Here is a 27,018-nt window from a genome sequence, read left to right as displayed (position 1 = left end):
GAAGGGAAGGATGTCGGGGCGAACCGGCCTGGCCTCCCCCCCCTCCTCTGCCTCCCCCCTCCCCAGCCGTTAAAGTCACGTGGCCGGGCCTCCTCCAAGCGTTCTTATGACTGTGGGTCGAGCCAGCCGAAGGAAGTCTCCCTTGGGCTGGCTCGACGTAGCTTGGGTCGTGAAATAACGACGACATGGACAGTTAGTGGCTCCCAATGCGTACAGAGTGCATTTCTTTCACAAACAGTGTTTTGTTTAAACATGTCTGCGTTGACATAGGGGAAAGTTGTGTATGTGTAGGGTTGCCAACTTCGAAGTGGAGGCTGGGGAAGAAGCTCTGAGGTATAGGGTTGCCAGCCTCCAGGTACTAGCTGGAGATCTCCTGCTATTACAACTGGTCTCCGGTTGATAGAGATCAGTTCACCTGGAGAAAATGGCCTCTTTGGCAATTGGACTCCGTGGCATTGAAGTCCCTCCCCAAACCCTGCCCTCCTCAGGCTCCACCCCAAAAATCTCCCGCTGGTGGTGAAGAGAGACCTGGCAACCCTATTGAGGTACAGTATGATGCCGAACAGTGCTCCCTCCACAGCAGCCGTTTTCTCTAGGGCAGTGGTCGGCAAACTCATTAGTCAAAAGAGCCAAATATCAACAGTACAACGACTGAGATTTCTTTTGAGAGCCAAATTTCTTAAACTTAAACTATATAGGTAGGTACACTGTTTATTAACTTAATAAACTTTAATTAAAGTTTTAAGTCTTAATTAAACTATAGGTACACTGAATAAAACTTGATATCATACTTAATAGTGATCTTATTTATTGATAAAAATTAAATTGTAAGTCCCTGCCATTTCCCCCTCCCCGTCTGGAGTCCTCGTCTGGAGGCCTGGTCTACCACCATAAAAGCCTATTGGAAGACCTGGCCTCCGGCTGAGTCCCATTGGGAGGCCAGGTCTACCCATTGGCTTTCTTGGCAGTAGACCTGGCCTCCGGAGGCCCGTAGAAGCCAATTGGTAGACCTGGCCTCTGAAGGGGGACTTTTTCCCCTCCTCGGAGTCCAGGTTTACCACCAAGAAAGCCAGTGGGTAGACATGGCCTCCCAATGGGACTCAGCCAGGTCTACCAAAGGAAGCCCGCCCCGCCCAACAGCTGATAAACAGGCGGGGAGGGGGAGGAACTGCCGAGCCGCCCGCCCAGCAATCGCACGGCTAGAGGGGAGGCTTTAGCCTCCCAACCATTGAGGGCAAGGGAAAGGGGGACCTGGCCATTCTCCACGGCGGGGGGGGGGGGAGAGACAGCGCACCCACTTGCCTGCTCTCTCGCGCTTGCTCGCTCGCTCTCTCAGGCATGCCGGCTCCGCAGCCCGGCTGCCGGCGCAAGCGGGCGCAAGAGCAGGGTCTCCGAACTTGGTTCGGAGAGCTGCACTCAACGGGCCAAAGAGCCGCATGCGGCTCGGGAGCCGCAGTTTACAGACCCCTGCTCTAGGGGAACTGATTACTGTAGTCTACAAATCAGTTGTAATTCTAGGAGATCTCCAGGCCCCATTCTTAATTGGGCTGGATGTACACGTGGGGAAATGGCCATTGGCAGTAAGCTGCCAAGATATAGCAAAATCTGTAATCTTCACATCTAGCAGTGGCGTATTCTCTTGTGTGGAAAATGTCATATGAAGCAGCCACTATACCATTTGGAAGGCAATAGGGGTAGCTAGAGGTACAGTCCTTGTGATCCAGGTCTTCTCTACACATGCAACAGAATTAGGGACCCCAGCCTCTAGCAGCAACCTGGGGATCCCCAAGAATTACAGCTCCTCTCCAAACTACAGAGATCAGTTTCCCTGGAGAGAATGGCTGCTTTGGAGGGTGGACTCTATGGCGTTGTACTCCATGAAGGTCCCTGGCCTCCCCAGGCTCCATCCCCAAATCTCCAGGAGTTTCCCAACCTGGAGCCAGCAACCCTACCCCCTCACCTCTTGCTGGTGCCCAGGGTGGACCTGGCAACCCTAATTACAGAATGAGATTGTAGAATTCTGAAGTGGCAGAGTGGGTTGTACCATTTAAGATTGTGGCAAGGGGGGTACCCTATTACACCCCTCCAATTAAAAGCTCCCTGCAGCTAAAATGTAAAGGATCATGAGAGGGTAGATTCCAGTCCCTTTGTGTGCTGCCCTAGGAAGTTATTAGTACAGGAACACTTAGATAAATGGTACAATTATTTTGCCACCTCATTATCATCAGATTTTGCTGTAAGTTTAGACCAGTCCTAAAATAATCAAGATAAATCCTCATATGTACTCTGAAATGGTACAATTCATTTTGCCACCTCATTGTCATCAGATTTTGCTATGTTTAGACCAGTCCTAAGATAATCAAGAGAAACAGCATAGTGTAGTGGTTAAAGTGTAAGACTAGGGCCTGGGAAACCCTGATTCAAATCCTCACTCACACCATGGAAGCTTGCTGGGTGACCTTGGGCCATTCACACACTCTTAGCCCTGACCCTGGCTAGTATTTGAATGGGAGACCTCCAAGGAATACCAGGATCATGATGTGGAGGGATTGCCATAAGTCAGCTGTGACTTGATGGGGAAAAATAAGAACAACAATCCATCTGACTGCACTAACAGGATAAGCAGCTCTACTGTCTTTGTATTATGATTATTATGTCTCTTTACGGCCCACTCTATTCCATTGGCTTTACTCAGGTTAGTAATTACATAGAATCATAGAGTTGGGATCACCAGGGTCATCTAGTCCAACTCCCTGCACAATGCAGGAAATTCACAATTGCCTCCCCCCAAGCCCCCAGTGACCCTTACTCCATGCCAAGAAGATGGCCAAAATTTAAAATCCTTCAGGACCACTGGCCAATCTAGCCTGGAGGAGAATTGCTTCCTGACCCCAAGGTGGTAATTGACATTACCCTGAGCATGTAAGAAATAGTACATTAAAATCACCTTATCCCCAAGGGGCTTAGGCTAATAATATAGGGAATCTGATAAACAATGGTGGACAAAGAAAAATAATATAGCCAAAGCACATTAAAGTAGTATAATATAAAATCAGAAATTTGAATGCATGGCATTCACATTTATAAATTATATTTCTGCTCCTCTCTTTTAGTATGAGGAGTGGCTGCAATAGCTTTTATTATCATTAACATTTCTGTATTTCAGTAGTTAAATGGGCCAGCCAACCACTGGAATGCAAATTATCACTGTTGAGGAGACTGTAGTATTTCCCAGCAGGAGCTTTAGAGTTAACAGATGTTGTTTGTATTCTTGCTGCTGAGGCAGCTGGTTCTGATATGCAGCCTTGGAGGAAATTGGCAATGTCCTCTTTTCCTGATCTTGATGTGAAAATCTGGATGCAGTTGAAAATGTTCTTCATTTCTTCTGCTTAATGAAAAGTTTTGTGTGACTTTGAAATAATAGCAAATGTACACTTTTCACTAATAGAAGTTGACTCCTTGAAATATTTTGCTTACCTAATTTGTGTCTCTTGTACATGTACAGGTGGTCTAGCACTAGTGTTATGCTTCTGTTTACAGCAGAGGCATAATTTGATTCTTGGTTATAGAATCCTCTTGCCAGATGTTCAAATACAGAAGTTTTCAGGAAAACCTGCTCTCTCTATTGTTTCCTCTTGCCAGACCCAGATCTCCGCTTGTGCAGTAGTCCTGTGGATGGTATCATTACTAACTCTAGTCAGCCATCCTCACTGAGATAGCTGTAAAAAGGAGGCTCATCACTGCAGATGGAGACAGAAAAGAAGGCATCCATGTATCTCCTCTCCTAATCTGTTCTTTACGTCTCCATCATCTTCCTTTATCCTGCTTAGAAGACACTGGATTCTTGAAGACTAGCATTCTTCCACAGTATTCTCTGTATGCATTACTGAGTATTACCACATGTACAAAAACAGTCAATACAGATAGAGACCTAGGGTTAGGTGTGCATATGTATGTGTGAGAGAGATTCAAACATATCAGAACCCTAAAATGTGTACAGGGATTTTCATGGAGGATCATCCTGCCACCTCCTAGAAGGATCGGGTGTATGCTTCCTTCTCATTTCATGGAGGATCATCCTGCCACCTTCTGGAAGGATCGGGTGTATGCTTCCTTCTCATTCATTGCTTTCCCCATAACTTCAAACTGATTACCTGTTCTTCTCGTTCTTGAGCATCCTTTAGTCATCTTTTCATTCATTTTTTTATTTATCTTCAGACATTGCTTATAGGGCTTTTATTATTTAACTGGTTTTGTCTCTGTATTGCCTCTATATATTTGAATTCATTGATTTGTTGTATGAACAAGGAAAAGTTGAATAAAATCTTGCAATAAAGCACTTCACAATGTAATTAATTGTGTGTGTTAAAAAGAAATCTGATCTTTAGAAGGTATAGTATGCAAGACTGAATTTGAAACATAGCTTTGTGAGTATCTTTTGGTGAAGAATAGAAAACGAAATTTAGTGAATATGATAAGATGCTATCATTTTAAACAATAAAGATCTGTGATAACTGAGTGCTTTTGGACAGAATAGTATTTAAGAAGAAAACCTTTTATTTAAATCTATTTTAAAACAAGTCACTGTCCTTTTCCTAGTAGGCTTTAATTAACACTGTGATACAGCTGTATCTTTTTATTTTTGTTTTATAGTTTGTTGTTGGGATAATATCAGAATTCAGATGGATTTAGAGATTAAAGGAGTTGCTGCATCTCCAAGAAGACAACCACCACTATCTGCAAGGGAAAAGAAACTTGGCCAAGTATGAAACTTAAAAAAAAAAATCAGGATAATTTAATATACTCTCATTATTTGAATATATGTGAAAACTTACATGTGTAGGACCAGTTGCTAAAAGCTTCGCCACCTGCATATTACTTTGGAGAGCTGAGAACATGTGAATAGAAAATGACTCGCATGTATGTGGATGTATTACCACAGAAAAACAAAGAAATATCCCATTGTCAGCGGAATGCACTGTTTCAGTTAGTATAGGCCTGAGGGCTTGGAAATTTTCATTTGCAGTATGCAAAGAATGGATCACTGGTGCTTGCTTGTTTTCAATAACTGGAACATTCAGTAAAATGCAGGGGCCAGATTACTCATGACGATGTAGCGTAATGATCCCTTGATTTAGCTGCAAAAAGCAGCTGGCAACGGGGGTATTATGGGTCAGAGTTGTGGCGCGGGTGCCTGTGCCATTTCCCTGACTGAAACTGGCATCTCCTTGCCCTGTTGCCTTTAGCTCCAATGGGGAAAATTCAGGTTTCTGAATAATGTACTTCCTGTCTTCCTCCCTTCTGAGGCCGAAGTCAGCCTGGAGAGCATTTTCAATTCAAGAAATAGGTGGGATGAAGCTTTAGACCTCCTACTTTCCCCTAATACTATGGCCTTAATTCATATTGTCCACTTTGGCTGCTCTTAACATCTGAATAACTCTTTAGGAGATTTGATCATAGGTTCCAAATGCTGTATATAATTTGGCCCCCAAGTGCAGAGCTCATTCAGTGTTACTTCAGAGCAGTATAGTGTGCATTTGTTCTACAGACTACATTATGAATACAGAACAGAAAAAGCAAAACAGAAGAAGAGCATATGTTTCATATGTTGCTCATTAGTAAGGAATGCTTACTAATAATCAGTGCATGAAAATATGCTTGAATGCTCATAATCTGAACCTCATCTGAATCCCATCATTTCTCCATAAACTCCTGGATGTGCTCCAGACTCTAATGGCTGCTAATATTGTCTAAAATATTGTCTTGTGCCAGCTATATTTTCCTTAACTAGCATAAACAGCTGTTGCTGTCTGTACCTTAGCCCAGGTAGTATCTCTGATTCCTTTTTTTGTTTCCCTTGAGAATGTGAGTGCTTTATTATAGGTGCATTAAATTTACAGAAATGTTCCTGTGCTTGGATGGAAATGTTCCAATTGTCATTTGAAACTGCAAATTTTCTTGCGAGTTGTGCCAGCTTGCTGTTTTCAAGCATCAAACTGTTGTGCCTACTTGCAAGCAAATTTACTTCTAAATCTACCTGCTTAAAAAGTTTACCTGCATGTCAGTTGCTTGATTTTTCCCTTGTTGTTTTTTGGCTTTTCTACCATTCTCTAAATAGTTGCCTTTTCTTCTCTTCTGAACATCCACATGGGGGAGGTTGACCCCACTGTCATGGTTGCTCTGGCTCTCGAATGTCCCCATGGTCTGTGAGGGTAGGGTTGTTAGCATATCCAGTTCCTCCTCCTCTCTCCAGCTCCCCTCCTGCTCAGTGTGGCATGGGTACCTGGGGAACTCCACACTGACCTCCTCCCAAGGCTTTTTGAAGGCAGCACTACAGTTCTTACATATCTGCAGGCTGATCCCTGCCTCTTGTAAGGAGAGTAGTACTTGCACAAGGCAAGGAGTGGCTTTGGCTGTCTGTTGAAGCACTGTGACTTGGGCCCAACCTAGAGATATAGCTGATCAGTTGTAGATCAGGCGTTGCCCCTTGAAGGGGCAGTCCCCACTAGCAGTGACTTTACCCACAGTCTGTGGTGACTCCCTGTCAGGCCCAGGCATTAGTTTGCCCCAATAACACAGACAGTAGATACTGGAGCAAATAAGTGTGTGTTTGTGTGTGTGTGTGTGTAGTATTAGCTAGAAACACTACGAAGTATAGCAGAGAATTTCAGGTTTAAACTGGTGTGTTATAGTACCTTTCAAACATAATGTAGATTCATAGGGGAAAGAAATAGTAGCTGTTGCTGTGAATGGTATGTGAAGTTCACTGCTACCTTCTCACTTCCTTATGATTAACCCAAAAGGGCATGCTGTCTTTAAATGCTATGGCTGTCACTCTTGAAAATTCCCTGCCTTGCCAAATTCCAAACATATTTCAGTCTTTCAGCCTATCTTGTTTTCTAAAAAGTACCCTACCAAATCACTAATTGTACATAAACAGACATTCGTTACCTCCCTAATGCCCCCGGCTCTTCTACAAAATTCCCCTCATTCTCACTCCCCACTGCTTCCCTTGTTTCTAATTTGCATAGAGTTCTGTTTATCATGACCCTCATTTTAAGATATTTTGTCCTTAATTGCTTTTTATTTAGAAGGTTTCTGATCCTTATTTAACAATTAGAATATGAGAGATATGGAGGAGATAAAACATGTTCAGCTCCTGTATTCTTTTCTAGGAATGGAGGCCACACACAAAATCAAGCCATGGTCCCCGACCAGCAGAGTAAGTTTATGTTCCTATTTTATATGTTTTGCAATGAACATAAAAATGTATTCATAAATTGAGGAGAATTAAAAAACTTTATTGAAAACATCATTTTAAAATTAAATTTATCATTCCTTTTTGTACAGTTAATTCAGGGTTTCATGAAATGAAAAATACCTCAGTTTTGAAACAGAACACCATATTGTCCATTAGCATTAAGTTATCCAAAGGTGGAAGATCCCTAGGATCATGTCTGAGGGACTAAGAGTTTTAGAATATGTAGAGTGGGGCCCCCCAACTTAGCACCTTCCAACACCTGTCCTAGTGCATGCCAACTGTTTTTAGACCGTGGATGCAGTCTCTTAGGGCTTTTGCCCAGCAGGGCTTCTGATTGACCACTGGAGATTTGATTGAGCAGTTGCCACAACAGCACAAGGGTGTTTTCTGTGTGACTGAAGGTAAGCTGTGTGTATGTGTAAGAAATTGTTTTAAACAATATGTTCATCCTATGGTAGCCATTTTGTTGTTGTGCCTACCACCCTGTGTCACAATTCCCAAGCTGCCCACAGGATCTAAAAGGTTGGGCATCCTAATGTAGAAGCAGTCAGGCCACCCTGCCATTGTGCTTGGATCCAATTCCAGCTGAGAATACTCTCCCCGTGAAATATTTTATCTTGACATTTGTCACTTTATTAGATTTTGATTCCTGTGAACTTCATTAGAAACCAATTTGTTCATTAAAAGCAGTGGAAATAAATACAAGGGGGACTGGGTGCTGGGACTGTGAAGGGAAGGCTTGGGGGACGTGGTGGCCTTTGGAATGATGAGTGAGAAGGTTTAGGAGGGATAAGAGGGCAAAGGAGGATTACAGTGTAAAGAGCTGCATGCATTGTTGAAAGAGCTGTGAGTTGTATGATTAGAAATACTATGGAACAACAGACCGCTGAGCAGTGTTCTTCTGTCACATCTTTCTAGCTTTCAGCACTTAAAAGTTAATTGTTAGTTTCTCAGTATACTTCAGTGAGTTAAATTATGCTGAGGTGCCTTTTGCCAAATCCTTAGTGCGTACAAATAATTTAGATGTCACTGGCAGGGCAAAATATTTGCCATTTTCAGTAAGATTAGTATCCCACTTCTAAGAGATTATTGGATTGTATATATTACTGTAAGAGGCCAATTGCTTTCAGTTTATGATTCTTTATAGAGGATAAGCAATAGAAACATATGACATTAAGCTGCTGCTTCTCTTGTGGAGAGTGAAGAAGAACTAACCAGGACTGGCTGAAGTGTTCTGACACCAGAATAAAAATGGATCTTTCAGATGCTCTTCTTCCTTCTCCCTTCCCCCCAACCTTCCCGTGTCCCTTGCTCCTGTGGATGAAAACAATCTCATGGCTCACCCTATCTCTGATTCCTGAAATAAAAGAGTTGGGAGCATATGGGGTGGAATAGAATTGGGGTTAGTGGGCACATTCTGAAAACAGTTAAGGAAAACATCTGGGGGCATCTGAAAATAAAATGAATTTTTGAAAGCCTGGTACATTTATGATTTGTGATATTCTACAGAGTTCCATACCTTGACTTGGGAAAATTGAGAGATTCTGATGATGAGGTAACCATTATTTATTATTCATTCAAAAAATCTTAACAAATGTGCAGATGTGGCAATGTGTGGAATCAAATGCTGTGAGTAACATTAGAACAACATTTAGAGTGCATTCGTGGGGGCAGGGGGCAAAGCTCCATAGGAGCTGGTGTGACTCCATGCTGACGTAAGTGTCCATTTAACCCAGGATAACAGGCATTTGCACTGTCCCGAGTGGCACACACGCCGGTGCCTGGGTGCCCCTGAGTGGTATGGGCCTCCTCTTCCGCAGCCGCTGTGCCGGGAACGAAATCTCAGAAGCTTCAGGCTGTGCCAGCATAGAGAGGCAGGACGTTCCAAGGGGTGGAGCTGACATTAGTCAGCTTCCTAACCCCTTTCACCCCAGGAATGCCCCCTTGAGCTGCAGTGTTGCTGCGCTACCTTTTTCGGTGGTACAGCCTTGCTGTTTGCAATAGGGCATTTCCCCCTTTTTAATTTTTTTATTTTTAAAACACCTTTTTTCCTGCAGATCTACCCCCATGCTCTAGTTGTCATTTTCATTCATTAATTCTTCTAAATTTATATTAAAAAAATCCTGCTGAGTTCACAAATGTGTTAAATGAACTACTGTTGGGTTACTCCATTTAAACAATAGTTCATGCTGAATTTTTGCACTGATTATTTTAAGATTGGGGTTTTTTTTGGCTGTCCTGGTTGGTGTCAATAAGGAACATAAAGAATTAAACCTTTAAAGGCATTTTCTTGTCTTGTGCTGTTTTGTTTTTATTCTTCTGCTGTTAAAACTTCTAATAGAGTGATATAAGGATTTGGATATAGTATAACCACACTGCTCCCTAAGTGTGCTTGAAAAGTCCTTGAAAGATCATGGAAATTTGAAGGAAAGTTAAATGGGCCATTCATCTCCCATTGAAAAGATATTCATAGCAAAGTATTATGGCTAGAATTCTCAATAATGAATGTTCAGCCTTGGCTGCATAGGTGGATTCTTATTGGGTCTACACCATGCAATGCAGAAAGATAAAGAAGAAAGAAGATCAAAGGGCAGAACACTGGTAGGAATTGCAGGGCATCTTCCTTCTTAGTACAGTTTCACTAGTAAGGGTTATTTTTACACTGGTAAGAGCTGATAATGTTTTCTTCCAAGTGAGTTCCAGTGAAAACCTGAAGAAGTTGTAACATATTTTAATGTTAAATTTGGCATGGTTTACTGACTTCTATAATAGGCAGAAACTGTTGGTAGCAATGTTGGTCCAAAGGAAAATACAATCAAAATGTATTAGAGGCCTCCAGTTTTTTTAATGTAGGTTTCTGGGTTTTTAATTTTTGGGATAGTCCAAGGCAAAAGCTGATATATCTTTCTGAAAATATTTTGAACTGCTTAATTTTAGGGTTCCCTTTAGGTGGTTGATCATTTTATGACACATATATACCTGTTGTGTGATAAAAGTCTTAGCACTGACAATTGACAAAATGATACAGATGATCAGCTTTCCTGGAATGAAAACCTAGCCTTGTTTGGTTGTCTGTGTATGTTCTCACAGGCTCTTTTATCTCCAATAATACATATGTTCTGGAACCTCTAAATTTCTTAGGTAACTAATCATTTTCAGTAATTTATAAAAGCAAAATATTTCAACATGAAAAGTTCATGAGTGTTCTCTTTTGCTTTAGGATGGAGATTTCTACGCCCCATACAGTAATAGGCACCCTCATATTGGTCCTCCATATTCATCTTCAGCTGTTAGCTGGGGTACTCCAGTACAAAGTCCTAAGGCACAGCATTATGATATTCAGCAGGTCAGCTGGTTTGTAATTGGAAATAATTTCAAGTATGCTCTCTGGAAAACAGATTGTTTATTTTAGGATATTGCTATCAGATTTCAAACTGCACAAGTGTTTTCTCCTTTGATGTATAATGCTACTGAATGTCATAATATGATTAATTTGAAGTAATTCTGGTAGGACCTTAGTTTATGTGTTTCTAAATAACTATTATTTAGTAGTACAGAAACTATGCTGAAACAATGTGAAGTTGACTTCTCCTTTAAATAAATCAACAAGGTTTTGGATGCTTATGATTTTTCTCATCATTACACACACTTACATCACTAATGTAAACACACTGACCAAGGTCTTGTATCATATCCTTCATACTGTAGAGTAGCTGCCTTTTATGTGCTGAGTTATGGATGGAGAAAGAGTCCAATGCATTCATTACGCTCCATTGGTCATAACCAGCCCCGAAACCTCCAGGCATAAAGCTGTTAACCATTATGTGGCAGTGCCATTTGTTTCAGAGGCTGTGACTGAAAGGGCTCAGAATCCCATGTTAGTTTTGATTATGCATGCTAAAGTTTGGAGAATTGGAGATGCCTTTCTGCCTGTTTTGTCTGAATCATGGTCAGTGGAGTTAGGCTTGCTACATACTATGTCTCTTCCAAGTCATAAATCAAATCTGATTTCAAAGTATTCTTCGCTATAATAATTTCCCTCAACCAGTCATTTCTTAAATTAACTTCAGTTATGTTAATTAATTTAAGTGAGCAGGATGTTGTTTAGAGTAGGCAATACCTTTTCAAAGAGATTTTTAAGCTTCTTTTTCCCCCTCTCTCTGTTTCCCAGACAGCAAGAATACCTGGGCAGAAGAAAAGTGAGGTACAGTGTAGGAAAAGTAAATGAAATAAAATGTTTCATACTGTTTTTGAGTACAAATACTCTTCTTTCTTTTTTTTGGTAACTAGAAATAACTATTTTTGCTTTGGCACATTTATGGAAAATAAAGCATTGTTTAATGAAGTGTGAAAAGTACCCCACTCTTTTAGAAGAAATATGTCAGTTCACAGTTTCATATTCATAGTTCCTAACTTGCATTGTAGATATGTGGGATTTTGTGGAACTCCTTATCAATTTTGTCAGTTTCTCCTTTCTGCCTCCCTTAATTGGTATAATGTTATGTTAAGCTATTGACAGATCTTTCAACGTCCCTTTTCTAATTGTATTAGCCTGCATCTTCCAACTCTATAACTAAATAATGGTTTTAAAACTGTCACTAGACTAGGTTTGCCAGTGGGCTTGGAGAATGTTCTGACCTGTTAATGGAGGTTTAATGTGTGAAAATGGGTAGTTGAAGTTTTTCAGGACATAAATGTAAATAACATCACCTGGTAAATAACATCCCATTAAGCCTCTGTTAAAGGGCAGGGCAGGGTTTTTTCCAGGCGGTTGCCAACCCTACGCTAGGCAAGCATCTGATGTCCCCAAATCTTAACATTTTCCTAATCAATTGTACAATAGTAAATGGTTATTAAACCATATCCCATAAAACAGCAATGCATTTTTAGAATAGGGTTTGCTGTAATGAATGTTTCAGATTATTCTTCACTTTCAGCTTTCATTGTGGGAGCAAAATATAGTTCCAGAAAATTTACCTCCCCCTGCAGATGCATACAAACTGAAGTATCAGCAATATGAAGCAGAAATGAAAGAAGGATATAAACAGTATTCTCAAAGAGCAGCAGAAAAGAAAGCAAAGAACAGCCAGTCTCATGAATCGCCAAGAAAAATTAGTGAGCAAAAGGTACTACTCTTGTGCAATCTGAAAATGGAAACAGTGCTGAAAACATTGGGCTTAGGCTATCCTCACTGGAACAAGTTTTGAGGCACCATTTTAAAAAACTGGAAGATCGTCTGGAGAGGCATCTTTGCTACCAGCATAGAACAAGCTGTGTTTGTGGGCTATTGCATTGATCCCAGTCATATAATCAGCATCACAGAAACATGTTTTCCTGCATGTGGTTTGGCTATATCAGGTGCAAAAAGGCAAATGTCTCCAGGTTGGAGAAAGAGAGACTGAATACCGCAAATTGGTATTGCTTGCAGAAAATTGTGTATTTTCTCATGTGAATGCCTCCATGCATACTTGTCTGTGTGTGGGTTATGAGAAAAACTCACAATAATGTCTCATGATTTCTTCTCCTACACATTACATGTATCAGAGTATATATAGATGCGACATGCAATTATATTTATTGCTGGAAGCCGCCATGAGGGAAGGGTACAAATTGAATCATAAATAAATTAAATAAAATTATGAAATTAATTATTAAGAAAAAAAATAAACCTAACCCTGTAACTGTAGAAGAAGGAAGGAAGTTGTATGGGGAAGATGGAGTGATTAATTCCAGCACATGTTTCCTGCACTTCCTAGATTGCAGACAAAATTGAAATGAACTGATCCAAATGCATCATGGTAGTTAATAATCATTTCAATAATGTGTAGTATTCCTGCACAGGATTTACAGCCTGAAAACCAAAAGGTTGATGAATTGACAGCCCTTGATGAAAAAGCTCTATTGCAGCAGTGCTATACGAACAAACCCTACACAGTGAAGCAGAGCATAAGAAAACTGGAAGCAGTAAGTTTTCTGAGGATTATTGCATTATTATTTAAATCAGAATGTTTCTGTTGTGTTCCAGTTTATGATGCTGATAGGTAAATGAGGAATTTCTCATTGAATAGAATTAACACCATAATCTCTTTTTGCAATGCTATTCTTATTTAGGTACACAAAATACTGATTTTAAAGGAAAGCATATGTAATTTGCTAGTGTCATAGACATTTTCAGTACTGTTAGTTTTCAATAAGTATTTAAAACAAAAGTTATTCATAGTGTAATACTAAATTACAGCTGTCAATGGACACAAAGGTATAAATCTGTTTAGGATTGCATTGTGAGTTACTCTGTTATCATAATGGTATACAGCCCATTCCTGAAGGGTGTGGGCAAAACTCATTAGGAGCCCGTGTGACCCTGCACCAGTGTAGGTGCCACTTTATCAGGAATCAGGTGGCATCTATACTGGTGCGGGGGAACCACAGCGGCATCCAGGAGCTGCTGGCCCCTGCTGCCAATGCAACACACCAGCAGGGCTTTCCCGGAAGAAAAAATTGAAGGGAAAGCCTGCAGCGGCATGGGGGCAGGCGTTCCCGGGGCCGGAGCTGCCTTTGGGCAGCTTCCTAGCCCAGTTCACCCCAGGAATGCCTCCTTGAGCTGCAGCAGGGCTGCACCACCTTTTTCGGTGGCGCAGCCTCACTTTGTTCAATGGGGCATTTCCCCCTTTTTCAGTACTTTTATTTAATGAACCGCTCTTTTTTTCCTCCGCAGCAGCTGGGAAGACTCTGAGGAGGCAGCGTGGCTCTGCCGCTCCCAGCAGCTGCAGATCTACCCCCCTTCAGGATTGCACTCATAGGACTGTAGTTTAATATTATGAACTATGAAGCATGTGTGTGTTTGATTTATGGACTACAAATTAATTTTATCACTGTTGTAACAAATTAAGTTAGGTCATTATTCTTTGATACAGCAAATGGAAGGGAAAGGAATGGAAATGGGTTTCCTGCCTGTTAGAATAGAGTTTGCATGTACGACAGACGCTCAAAAATTTATTTTCTCATCTAGCTGAGTGAAATGAGTCTTTTTATCTGTAGACTCAGCTATAATTACTTATTTCTGAAACATTGTAAAGAAATCTTACCTCTGCCCTAGTTTTATAATAAAAATGCACTTTTAATAAAGAGCTCCAAATGATCCCAATTTTGAAGTTTTATTATGTGTAACAATATTACTTGTATAACCATTATTACTTGTAACAATATTTTCTGAATTACTTGAATTATATATTTTTCCCAATTGTGTCTTCGCAGGAGGATGTTGCAGCAGAGAGAAAAAAACAAACTGTAGTAGAACAAATAATGATAGATCAGTTATGTAGGTAAGAGATTTTACAAATCTGCTCAGATTAACTAAATAGTAGAGTTCTGCTCTGTATGTTTTTCTCTTGGGCAAGAAATGTTTTTCTCTTGGGCTGCTGCAACTGGAGGAAGGTGCCTCATGCTGGAAAAAGACTCTGCTGCTAGAGGAATGGATTCATAGGATTGAATTAATCTGAAAATTATTTATTTAAGCAACAATCCAGCCAGAGTTAAGCACTTCCCATTTATATTGTTGGGGAGAGTTAAACTCATGAAATCAACATTAATTCGGATTGCTTATGTTTGGCTGGATTGTAGCATCATTTATCATTGATTTATAAATGTATACCCCACTTGTCCAATAGAACTCAAGTTAGCATACATCATAAAGCATAAAATCAAAGCTAAGACATAAAACCCTCCAAGGTGGGGATTTCTGAATGAGTCTAGAGGAGGATCATGCTGACAGCTGTGCAGCAAGATGAAAAATTGGGATAAGAAAGACGAAAAAGTGTTTTTGGTCTTAACTGCTAGAACATGAATTTAATTCCATAAAACCACTTCCATGTAATCATGTGTTTTTATTTTTGAGCTAGAGCTGTAATAAGTGACCCAGAACAAAATGGAAAAACTGATAGCTATGAGAAGGATCCTTTACTTCCTGGGTTAAGGACAGCACCTCTGCGCTTTAGGAGACGTACATTACATGAAACTAAGTGAGTTTGATGTTGTTGTGTGGCTTTTAATATCTTAAAATTTATTTTATGATGAAGTATTGGTTGATTTATTTGGTATGTGAAAAAAATACCAATAACCCTGTCTATATAAATAAGATCTATTCTGATTCCACATAAATGTTTTTCAAAAAATATTCATTTAGATTATTTAGATTATGTTTTCCCCCCCAATGGAGACTCAAAACGCCTTACAGCATTGTTCTCCCCTCCTCCATTTATCCTTATAACGTCCCTGTGAGAATGTCCTGAGGCCATTCAGCCAGCTTCCATGACCTTGAGTGGAACCTCAATCTCCCAGAGTGCAGTCTGATTCTCTAACCACTATACCACACATGACAACTCTAATTGTGATTTCTGGTTCTAAAAAATGGTTGCAGAAGAAGCAGAGAATTTTAAAAGAAATCAATATTCTTTCTTGAGGATGAGAAGTGTCTGAGATCACTAATTTGGAACTTGTTATTACTGATGCCTATTAAGCACCCATAAACTATCTATGTCTGGACAGACAGAAGATAAACCTTGTATGCTTATTTTCTCCTAGTATGTCTGAAGGCACATGATGCAGCATTCTTGCTGTAGATACGCCAGTCTGGATCTGGTCAGTACCTAGATGGTAGCCTTCCAAGGAGTCCAGTATATGCCACCTTGGGTTCTAAGAAAGGCAGTATATAAATGTAACTACAGGTTCAGTATCCCTTATCTGGACATCCAATATCCACACTGATAAAAAAACCAGACGTTTTAAGCCAGCATGCAGGCATTACTCACAGGCCCTCAACAGCTCCATTGATGGTTCAATGTACATAAATTATGAAAAATATTGTTTAGAATTACATTCAGGCTACGTGTATAAAGTATATATAAAACATAAATAAATATTGTGTTTAGACTTGGTTCTCATCCCCGAGATATCTCATTATGCATATGCAAAAATTCCAAAATATTCCAAAATACAGAAATACGGACCACTTCTGGTCCCAAGCAGTCCAGATAAGGATACTCAACCTGTAGTAAAAAGTAAGGATAGGGAAAACGGGAAAGGATGGAGAGTAAAAATGGATTTTTGAACATAGAAAGGCAGGAATTTCAGTGGCAGGGAGATACTTCTTATTCCCCTTTCATCCCTGTTTCCCCTCTTCTCCTTCTATCCCTTTTCCCTCTCCTTGGCAATTGGCTAGGTTGCTGTGACAACCCAAAATGACTTCTCAGGTGCCATTTTGGGTTACCACAGCAACCCGACAAATCACAGACCAATAACACTGCAAAGGCATCTGAAATAGTGCATGAAATCCCATGAGACTTCAGGCACTTTTTCAGTTGCCTTTGCAACCTTACTGGTTTGTGATGCATCCCAGATACATGCACAAACCGCAGGAACCATTTACTAGTTCGTTTGAAGTTTTTGCCCTAATTTGGTGTTTATGAGGAAAAGTTGTGTTTTTCTGCATACTTGTGGGGGGCATATCGGGGCCAGCTCTTCAAAATTATTTATAATGATGATAGTAAGATTTTTTTGTCAACACTGTGCCTGTCATGTGTTCATGGCTCTGCCTTGAGGCGTTTACCGTTGTACCATATGGCTTTAATTAGAACGACAACCACATTTTGTGCCTGTTCCATAATGGTAGCACAGAAGCAAGATAAACATGCTCATTATCTTTGAGTCAGCAGCGCTTCCTGCATTATATTTGTGCAGAGATTAGTGCTTATGAAGCCTTATGCTCGTGGTAGAGGGGATATTTGAATTTTTTTATTAATATTATCAATTAATACTCTAAAGGTTTTCCAAACTATTAACATTGGGTAGTACATTCCATTGGTCTCAGCTGTACAGTGGCAGCTAATATCAGTGTATGCTTTGAATACTGTTTTTGGTGTCCTATGCATTCTAGCAGTGAAATTGAAAGAGAAAATATCACTTTTAATAATGGAGTACAGAGAAGATGACTGGTATAGTTATCTTCAGGGGCCATTCTTTGGTTGCTGCCATTATCTGAGGCTGGGTGGGTGGCAACCTGAAAAAGGGCCTTTTTTGGTTGTGGTTTCCAATTACAGAATTCCCCTCCCCAGGGAGATTAATCTGTCCTCATCTATCATTGTCTTCTGCCAGCAAGTTGAAGACTTTTGTGTTTTGTCTGGCATTCCCTCAGTGGCCCTTCTTTTCTGTTTATGTGTTGTGTGTGCGTTGCTACTTTTAAAAACTTGTTGGGGACCCTTAGTTGGGTGGAAAGGAGACACAAAATGTTTTAAATAAGTAAATAAACATAGCAACATCATTAACACCCACCAGTCACAATGCAACATGCTGAGGAGGGGGAGGTAGTTGTGAGTTTCCTGCATTGTGCAGGGGGTTGGACTTGATGACCCTGGTGGTCCCTTCCAACTCTATTATTCTATGACACCCTCATGTTAGCCATGTGTGGAATGAACCAGTCCATTCACAAAAATGGCAGAGAGCCTCCATGATGTAACCTGTTCCTGTTAAGCAGACAAATTACAGAAGATGCAGCATGTTCACCTTGTGGTGCTGATAGAAGGAGCCTGTTACTGACACACTGTAGGGGTAGTTGTAGATGTGGATTTGCATCCCTTCTGTCTCACCCAGAGCTGCCTAACAGCCACCCCTTTGACAGAAAAATGCAAAGGAACTGATGCTGGGCATTCCAAGCATATCACCCAAACATCTCTATAGCTTATTTGGTAGAGAACACACATGAAACACCCATGCTTTCCTCTAGTTAAGGATTCATCTTTCAGATTTTTGTAAGGGAGACTTGAGGATGAGCAATAATGAAAGCCAGATTTTCAGGAATCAGCCTGATAGTGTCTCCAGATGCTCAGCGGGAATGGCAAAAACTGAGATGGGGAACAGGAGATTGGAGCTTGACCACAACCATCTATGAGTGTGGAATTATGGCAAAATGCAACTTTTGAATACCTGGCCAGCAACAGACATATCAGCTGCAAAAAGGGGCAAAAGCAGAACAGGCAGCGCAATCCTGAGAGCTGCCGGCTGCACTGTGGTCGGCCGCCGGTGTAACTATAGCAGTGCTAGTCTGCTTCCTGAAGGGTTTTGTTAGTGAGCAGCCGACAGGAAAAAGAGCATGTTGCTGGGTTTTTGGAGGCTGAAACCATGTCTGTGTCCCCAGTAACTGCCACCGCATGTTGTGTTGCGATGGCCGTGCCATGATGGACAGGGCAGGCAGAACTAATCAGAGGCCACCAAGAGTGGGGGGGGGTTAGCCCTGTGCACATCACAGCTGAGGGGTGGGAAGAGTCATTCCACAGGCAAGAATGCTGGAACAGAAAGGAGCAAGTGAAGGGTGGGCTCTTCTAAAACAAGAGCTCTTGTGAGTTCAAGCCATCACTATTCCAACAAGATGGAAGCATGGTAGGGGATCCAACTAGCAGCCAATGTGGATGAACAGAGAGCTCCATGATGAGCTAAGGAAGAAAAAGGAAATGTTCAAGAAATGGAAGAAGGACATACCTCTAAAGAAGAGTATTTGAGAATTGCCAGGCAATGTATTTTGCATCAGAACTGCCCACAACCATGCCAGTGCCTACACCTTGGCTGTGCCAGTGCCCGAGAGCTGTGGAGTGTAACTGGGCCTTATTCCAACATATTATTATTACACCACCCTAAAGGTCAGTAAAGAGCCCCGTGGCGCAGAGTGGTAAGCTGCAGTACTGCAGCCCAAGCTCTGATCATGACCTGAGTTTGATTCCAATGGAAGTTGGTTTCAGGTAGCCGGCTCAAGGTTGACTCAGCCTTCCATCCTTCCCAAGTTGGTAAAATGAGTACCCAGCTTGCTGGGGGTAAAGGGAAGATGACTGGGGAAGGCACTGGCAAACCACCCCGTAAACAAAGTCTGCCTAGTAAACGTCGAGATGTGACGTCACCCCATGGGTCAGGAATGACCCGGTGCTTGCTCAGGGGACCTGGTCAGTTGGCTCTCTAAACCCTTTAGTGCCCCCGCATTGGAATGTACTGTAAAACCTTTAATCACACTTCATAGCAATTGTCTTGTCACACAGCTGAGACATCACATAGAAGAAGAGAACATCATTAACCATTTGTAATATCCCAGGAGCCCAGTTACCTGCTTCTTATATGTCTCAGACTGCCTATCATTTTGCCTGTCTTCCCATTCAGCCATATCTTTACTGCCTGTGCCTGCTGCTTATTAACCTAGCAGACAGTATTATCCACTTTCCCCTTGATCTAGAACTGCACGGTTTATTAACACCAGCAGAAACCAAGTGGATTGTGAGCTGTCTGCCCGTCTACCATTTCTGGATGTCATATAGCCATGGGTGGGTGGGATGCAGCTGCTTGATGTGATATGGTTGTGGCAAAGTCACATTACAGTCCTAACCTGGAAACAGCTGAGGTGAGTATCAAGAAGAACACGGAGTGGGGATGAAGGAGGCTACAATGGCTAAGCATAGAGAGAACAACTGAAACACTGATAGCTTTATTTTTCTGACTAGCATCAGTGATGGAATGAGTTCTGAAAGCAAATGAGATTAATTGCTTGTCAGCTTTCTTGTTCTACCACAATTCTTGTGCATTTCAAAGCTGCATTTTGGATCTCAGGGTAGCCTGGTATTCACATTTTGTCTTTGTCCAACTGTTTCCTAATTGATTTAGTTTATACTCTGATTGTTTTTAGTTCCAGAAGTTGTACACTTGCAAAATACATTAGTTTACTACTACATGAACAATAAAAATATATTTTACAGAATAAGGACTAGGTCTGCATTGACTGAAAATATGCTTTCTAACAAGCTACGCTTTGATGGCAGATTAATATCAAGGTAAGTCTTAATTACATTTTTTTAAATCCTTCCATGAATGGACTTCTTATTGAGCATATTTCATGTATAAATTTAATTCCAAATATCTTATAATAGAATTAGAGACTATATAATCTGTTTACTATCGCCTCGATCAAACATGCGTCATTGGGTTGCTGCAGAACATTTTTGTTTGTTGATGAGAGCCATAGCTTTATGCATGCAGACCCAGATTGTAGACAAAATTGCCTTTCATGTGGTTTAGGGAAGAGCAGAGCAGCATGCCCGTTCTGACCATCCCTCTTTTCTGCCGCTGTTTCATGCAATCTGTACTATTACAAGCCTAGCTCAGAATCCTATCCTGCTTCAGCTGTGTCAACCATGTGGGGGACTCTGCTTGTGGGCCTTTCTCTTCTGGTTGTGTGGGTGAGGGCAGAAAAGCAGCCACATTCTTTGGGTACACAAACTACAGTTTTGATTTCAGATTCCTAATGCTCAATATGCAGAAGGTGCTGCTGCTGAGGATTTTTGTTGTTTTCAATTGACTCATGCTGAAGATGTGGGGAAATCATGATTGTACGTTGCTGTCTTTGAAGCTCAGATTGTATTTTGGAGGACATTTCTCCAAGAGATAGACTATTTCACAATTAAATATATCTCTATGTAAGCCCACATAAAATGGGGTTTGTTTTAACGTATGTTCTGCCTGCAACTTAGGAACTAACAATACCATCCCAAGCAGAATTACACTTTCTATGCTTATTAATGTCAGTGGACTTAGAATGGTGTAATTCTGCATAGGATATCACTATTGGTGACTTACTCACCGGCACTGAATCTTGCAAATCTGTCTAATAGTAAAATTCTATGAAGAGTTGCTCTAGTGTAAATGTAGAACGGAGTAATTTTGCATAGGGTTGCACTGGTAATAGCTGGTAATATGGAGCTAATAAGCATTGTGTTTAAATAGCTTCATAAAGTATGGGATGGATTCTACTAAAATAACAACACCTAATGTAGATTTCTGTTACCATTATAGAAATGGACGTGATGCTTGTCGAGAACTGATTGGATTTTTCTTTGCATATGATAAGTCTATAACTGTATATGAGTATCGGCAATTTGGTAAAAATAGGTATGTATGAAAAGGAAGGGTTTCCTCAGAATATTATTGAACTATTAGGGTTTACTAGAGAACTTGAAGTGTTTTTCCCCCACAGGACAAATGCTCTGCCTTTCATTCAGAAGGGAATTTATAGTCATCAACGTGGACGAAGAAAAAGAAAACAATACTGTCTTAACGACTTCTGTGTTGTAAGTATTGAGAGCCTCATAATAATGTTTAAATGAGGACTCCTCCTTCTTTGTAATTATTAGGATTAAGATCTGGTGTTCACATCTTTATCCTTTTCTTGCATGTTATCAGTGGTCACAGTGTTGAGAGATAGGTTTGCTGTACTTTTTAGATCAATGGGAATTGTTATAAGTGTTATGCTTTGATATATGTAGATATTTTGGTCATTCTGGATCAAATTCCAAAATGTTTGGGGAGAATTTTACTCTGGTTCTTCAGGACTAATACTGAGAAAATGAAGCTTTTTGTTGTTTTCACTGTTTTATTTGCATTTTATATGCAAATCTTGGCTTGTGAGTCATTCTGATGAATAAATAACCGTAAATAATAGAACCAGTATAACACTGTGTGTCTTGCTTTTCCCACAAGAGGGCAATCAGTTGCAATCAAGACAGGATTATTGAATGCAGTTTGCATGTTCACGCTTTTATAACTATGTGATTTCATAGTTTCTTAATGGCTAGTTCCATTTTTTAAACACTTCAGTAAAAATCTAATGGTGTGCCTTATTGTCAGTATGGCAGTTGGACCAAGCTGTCTCTGGATCTCAGATATGCCTGGGGCTTACCAGGGTTGAAAGGGTCATATAAGTGTAGTAACCACATTTTTATATGTGTATAGTGGAGATACAAATCAAGACTAGACAGAAATAATTTTAAGAGTTAACTTTTATATAAATTGTCTATATACTAATAGCCAAATTGGCTAAACCTAACGATACTTAAAGCTGGTGACTAGAGCTGTGAACAGCCAAGACAGATATTTCTACAAATGTGAAAAGGGCCCCAAGTTTTCAGAAAAACGTGAAACCTGAAAAAAAACGCATTGGGGTTTTTAAAAAACCCAAAAATGCTAAAAGGAGCCCTCAGTGGCTATTGCTAGGCAATCACAAATTCCAGGCTTGGTTCTTTCAGCAAAAGGCAGGGGGAGAGCTCAGGACCCTTTCCAGGTCTATTTTAGCTTTTGAGGGAGGACTCATGGTGCCGGTCCTGGCTAGAGTTGCCAGCTCCAGGTTGTAAAACTCCTGAAGATTTGGGGGTGGAGCCTGGGGAGAGTGAGGTTTTGGGGAAGGAAAGGACCTCAGCTGGATCTAATGCCATAGAGTCCACCCTCCAGTTCAGCCATTTTCTCTAGGGGAACTGATCTTTGTCATCTGGAGGTCAGTTGTATTTCTGGGTGATCACCGGGTCCTACCTGGAGGTTGGCAATACTAGGCCTGGCAGCAACCTCTGGGTGACTTGATACCACCTGATTTGCATGACTCAACTAGGCCTGGCTGCTTACTACTGTTCAACAGCAGCCATCCTATGAAAGCCAGTGTGGGGTAGCAGTTAGAGCTCCAGAGTAGGGTCTGGGAGACCCAGGTTGGAATCCCCATCTTGTTGTAGCAGCTGACTGGGTGATTTTGGACCAGTCACATACTTTCAGTCTAACCTACCTCGCAGGGTTATTGGGTGGATAAAAACTAGGAGAGGAGGATAACGTAAGTTTCTTTGGTCCTCACTGTGGAGAAAGGTGAGGTAAAATGAAGTAAATAAATAATAAATATAGCTTGGAGGCAGATAAAGGAACATAAGAACTTAAGAAAAGCCCTGCTGGATCAGACCAAGACCCATCAAGTCCAGCAGTCTGTTCACACAGTGGCCAACCAGGTGCCTCTAGGAAGCTTACAAACAAGACAACTACAGCAGCAGCATCCTGCCTGTGTTCCTCACCACCTAATATAATAGGATTGGTGAATGGCTGAGATTTGTGAATGGCTGAGAAGGAGAGAATGAAGCAGGGAAAGGGGAGAGGATATGGGGGTTGCCAGGAGGTGGGAAGGAGGAAATAGTGTGGGGAGGGAGATAGAGGGGAAAGTGAAGTGCCCTCCAACAAGTCCTTAATAGTTCCCTACCATGCAAGTGGGTCTGGCCCAGTGGCTGGCACTGCAAAACTGGGCAATAGTTTTCTGAGGTAGAGGCGGCTGGGCAAGCAGGGGGGTGGGGGAGATGGAAAGCTTAAGACAGAGGTGCAAATAAAGGTTAGGCTGGCTGTTGGGTGGGAAGGTGATAGGGATCTTGATTCCAGGATAGGAAATACCTGGAGATTTTGGGGGTGGAGCCTGGGGGGGGATTTGAAAAGGATAGGGGCCTCAGAAGGGTTTAATGCCATAGATTCTACCTTCCAAAGCAGCCATTTCCTCCATAAGGGCTAGAGTTGCCAAATTCCAGGGTGGGGGCTGGAGATCACTCGGAATTACAGCTTCTCTCAAGATCAGTTCCCATAGAAAAAATGGCTGCTTTGGAGACTGTCTGGCATTAATTTCCTGCATTGGGCAAGGGGTTGGACTAGATGACCCTGGTGGTCCCTTCCGATTCAATGATTATATCCTACTGAGGTTGCATCCCTCCTCAAACCTTGCCTTCCCAAAGCTCTACCCCCAAATCTCCAGGAATTTCTCCCAGAATTTCCTGGAGCTGGCAACCCTAAGGAGAGAAGGAAGCAGGAAAAGTGGAGAATTTGTGGGGTCTTTCAGGAAACTGAAAGAGGAAAATAGAGGGAGAGGGGGAAAAAGAGATGCCTCCTGCAAGTCCTTGCGGTTTCCTGCTTGTAATAAACATAATACGCACATTTAAGTGGCTAAGATTTTCCCTGTAAAGATGTTGCCCAGACAATATTCGCTCTATTAAAGTTCTGAGTTGCTAGGTACAGATATTTTCTTATGTAACAATTTGAAAGACAAGTGCTTAAGAGGGAGAATACAAATGTTTTTAAAATGGTGTTGTAAAAAAGTCCATATGGCTTTTATCATCTGATATTTTAGAAGTGTATATATTTGTTTGGAACAATTGCTGTTTTGAGCAAAGAACAGGATCCAATTAGCTCTGCAAGCATATGTATTTGGCCTAGTTGAATGAAGACTTTATTTCTTTTAATGTAGCAGATGTGTGTTCATTATGATCTTAGAAATTCATTTGAAAGGACTCCTTGCCTTTTCGCCTCTCTCCCCTTTCCTTGTTCTCAGATCCTCCCTTCTCCTACTTCATGATCATGATAACAGTCAGTATTGTCTTGTTAGCTATTCATCTATTCTTCAGTTTGTGTTTGAGAAGGTTACTATAGTAGTGTAGTGTAGAAAGAATGGTTTAAGCTATTACTTTATGACAGAATTTGGGGTGAAGTGGGGCTGGTTGGCAGAATGAGTAAGAACAGTCAAGGCATGAGAGAAATGGGCAAGTGGTAGGTGTTATGCTTGGTATCTCTGGAATGGAAAGTTGAGAAGAGCAACTGGATTGTGTATGTTGTGTTGCACCCTAGTAAAAAATCTTCATGCTTTTTAATCCTTCTAGTAACTCAAATGTATGTAAAATCGTTTGTTTCCATTAAGACAGTAGTAATGATTGAGTTGCATTTTTATTGAATATAAAACAAAGAAAGAACTTGCAAATCACTTTTATGTTATTGCTCACAGGGAGCAGACCTGACTTTTTTGAGCCTTCATCATCCTGGCCTTCCAGAAAGTATTAAACAAAAACCAGTATTTACAATCCGTGTCACAAATATTGATGAAACTGCTAAATCTTTTCTAAAGTAAGTGCAAGAGGTCAGATTTAATTTCCTATCTTAAAACTATTATTACAAAGATTTATGTTTAATATTTTTGCAGATTTGTGGCTTTTGATGTTACTTCTTAGACAAAAGTTTTAATTTTTGTGACTGATCAGAGAAACTGCCATGGAATCCCAGTTAGTAAGATGTGCTAGGGGGGATACGCAACAATCCCACTTTAAAAAAGCTGTGAGTAAACATGAAAATGTGGGATTTATAATGCCATCCTAAGCAGAGTTACATCCTTCAAGTTCATTGGAGTTAATATACTTCAAAGGATATCTTTCTGCTAATAATAGCACTGCAAGTCAGTAGTTATTTTCTGTCTTTCTTTTAAAACCAACATATAAGGGACAGGAAAAAGATAGAGAACAATAACAACTGAGTTTCTGATGAATGTAATCTGCCTTCTGAGGATCTGTGCCTCCTACATCTAGCATAAGGTTCACAGTGCAACCATAAAAGGGGTTGTGGAAGGGTAGTAAAGGAAAGAACTAGAGATGGACATTTGACTAGTTAATAATCGGTCAGTTGATGAGTCAAATTAATATTGGTCAAATATTGTCAAATATTTGCTCTAATATTAGGACATGATATCCCATTAAATAAATGGGAAGACTATGGACTCGGGACCTAAAAGGTGTTTATGCCCAATCTTTAAGGGAGAATATTTATAAAATGATGTATAGGTGGTGTTTAACACCCAAAAAGATGGCGAAGATTTACAATACGATGTCCCCTAAATGTTGGAAATGTAATACAGAGATTGGCTCATTTCATCATATGTGGTGGACCTGTGACAAAGCTAGAGAATTTTGGGACATGATTTATTAGGAAATTAGATTGATATTGCAGAAGAATATACCTAAGTCACCAGAGATGATTCTACTTAGCATAATTCCAGATACCATTTTAACTCACAGAACTTTTTTGATTTATGCAACCACGGCTGCAAGACTGTTATACGCAGCTAAATGGAAAACAACGGATATCCCAGACAAACGCGATTGGATACTGAAAATGTTAGACTTAGTGGAGATGGCAAAATTAACGGCTTTGATTAACCAAAGTGATAATGAACAGTTCAGGGGAGAATGGGAGGTATGGAGAATTTATTGTGAACAAGAATTACATTCTGGGAAAATAGAAGGTTACATATTGAATTGACCCATTATGTGTTTTTTGATGATTAGTTGTTGACGGTTTTTCTTTAATATTAGGGTCAATATAATAAACGAAAGAAATGTACTAATCCATTTTGAAGCAGAGGGAGGTGATGGGGAAGTCATTGTTAATTCATTACTATGTATTTTTAACAACATTACCGAGATATTTACTAATGATTATTATTATAAATGTTGTTAAACGAATGTTAAATTTAATATTTCCTAAAAAAAACCAATAAAATTTTATTAAAAAAATATTGTCAAATATTTGGACAGTATTTTTAAAACATCAGCTATACTGGAACAAAAAAATGCTTAAATTCTCAGTCAGATTAATAGTTATACTAGTTGCAGACACAATCACTGTCGTGAGACATCTGAAGTCACTTTTAAAAAATAAATTGTAATGAATTTACAATGTATTTGCATGGGCTATCCTGGGTAGTGAACCTGCGGCACTGATGACTCTTGTCTTGTTTAGAGTTTCCTGCAGTTACATCAGGTGGCCAGTAGGAGATACTTTGCTGTGTGGTTAGGGTTGCTCTTGACTGTTGCAGGGTACGGAGGTAGGGAGCAGGCAGACATCATTCTTCCCTTGGTAACAGAGAGCCAACATGATGTAGTGGTTAAAGTGTCAGACTAGGTTCTGGGTCACCCAGGATCAAATCCCCACTGTGCCATCGAAGTTTGCTGGGTGACCTTGGGCCAGTCACACACTCTTAGTCTAGCCTACCTCACAAGGTAGTTGTGAGTACTAAATAGAGGAGAGGAGAATGATGTAAGCTGCTTTGGGTCCCCATTGGGGAG

The 27,018-nt window shown here is 40.6% G+C and overlaps 1 protein-coding gene across 3 annotated transcripts in view; it reads left to right on the top strand.

The window, feature by feature from the left end:
- The first annotated feature begins 4,682 nt into the window (after positions 1–4,682).
- CAPS2 (calcyphosine 2) overlaps positions 4,683–27,018 on the top strand; it is a 31,177-nt gene continuing 8,841 nt past the window's right edge. The window contains exons 1-13 of one of the 3 annotated variants that reach the window (XM_056846085.1): positions 4,683–4,763; positions 7,176–7,222; positions 8,771–8,816; positions 10,482–10,607; positions 11,433–11,465; positions 12,199–12,387; positions 13,103–13,225; positions 14,516–14,579; positions 15,156–15,279; positions 20,047–20,121; positions 21,140–21,235; positions 21,321–21,414; positions 24,909–25,027. In XM_056846085.1, coding sequence (XP_056702063.1) covers positions 4,683–4,763; positions 7,176–7,222; positions 8,771–8,816; positions 10,482–10,607; positions 11,433–11,465; positions 12,199–12,387; positions 13,103–13,225; positions 14,516–14,579; positions 15,156–15,279; positions 20,047–20,121; positions 21,140–21,235; positions 21,321–21,414; positions 24,909–25,027 — 1,217 coding nt within the window. Of the gene's footprint in view, positions 4,764–7,175; positions 7,223–8,770; positions 8,817–10,481; positions 10,608–11,432; positions 11,466–12,198; positions 12,388–13,102; positions 13,226–14,515; positions 14,584–15,155; positions 15,280–20,046; positions 20,122–21,139; positions 21,236–21,320; positions 21,415–24,908; positions 25,028–27,018 lie in introns of all 3 variants that reach the window. The other 2 variants (XM_056846083.1, XM_056846084.1) reach the window with 2 other exon arrangements.

This window comes from Euleptes europaea, chromosome 3 (genome assembly GCF_029931775.1).
Source record: "Euleptes europaea isolate rEulEur1 chromosome 3, rEulEur1.hap1, whole genome shotgun sequence".
NCBI lineage: Eukaryota > Metazoa > Chordata > Lepidosauria > Squamata > Sphaerodactylidae > Euleptes > Euleptes europaea.
Note: the sequence above shows the minus strand (reverse complement) of the source record. Positions and strands in the feature narration are given on the sequence as shown.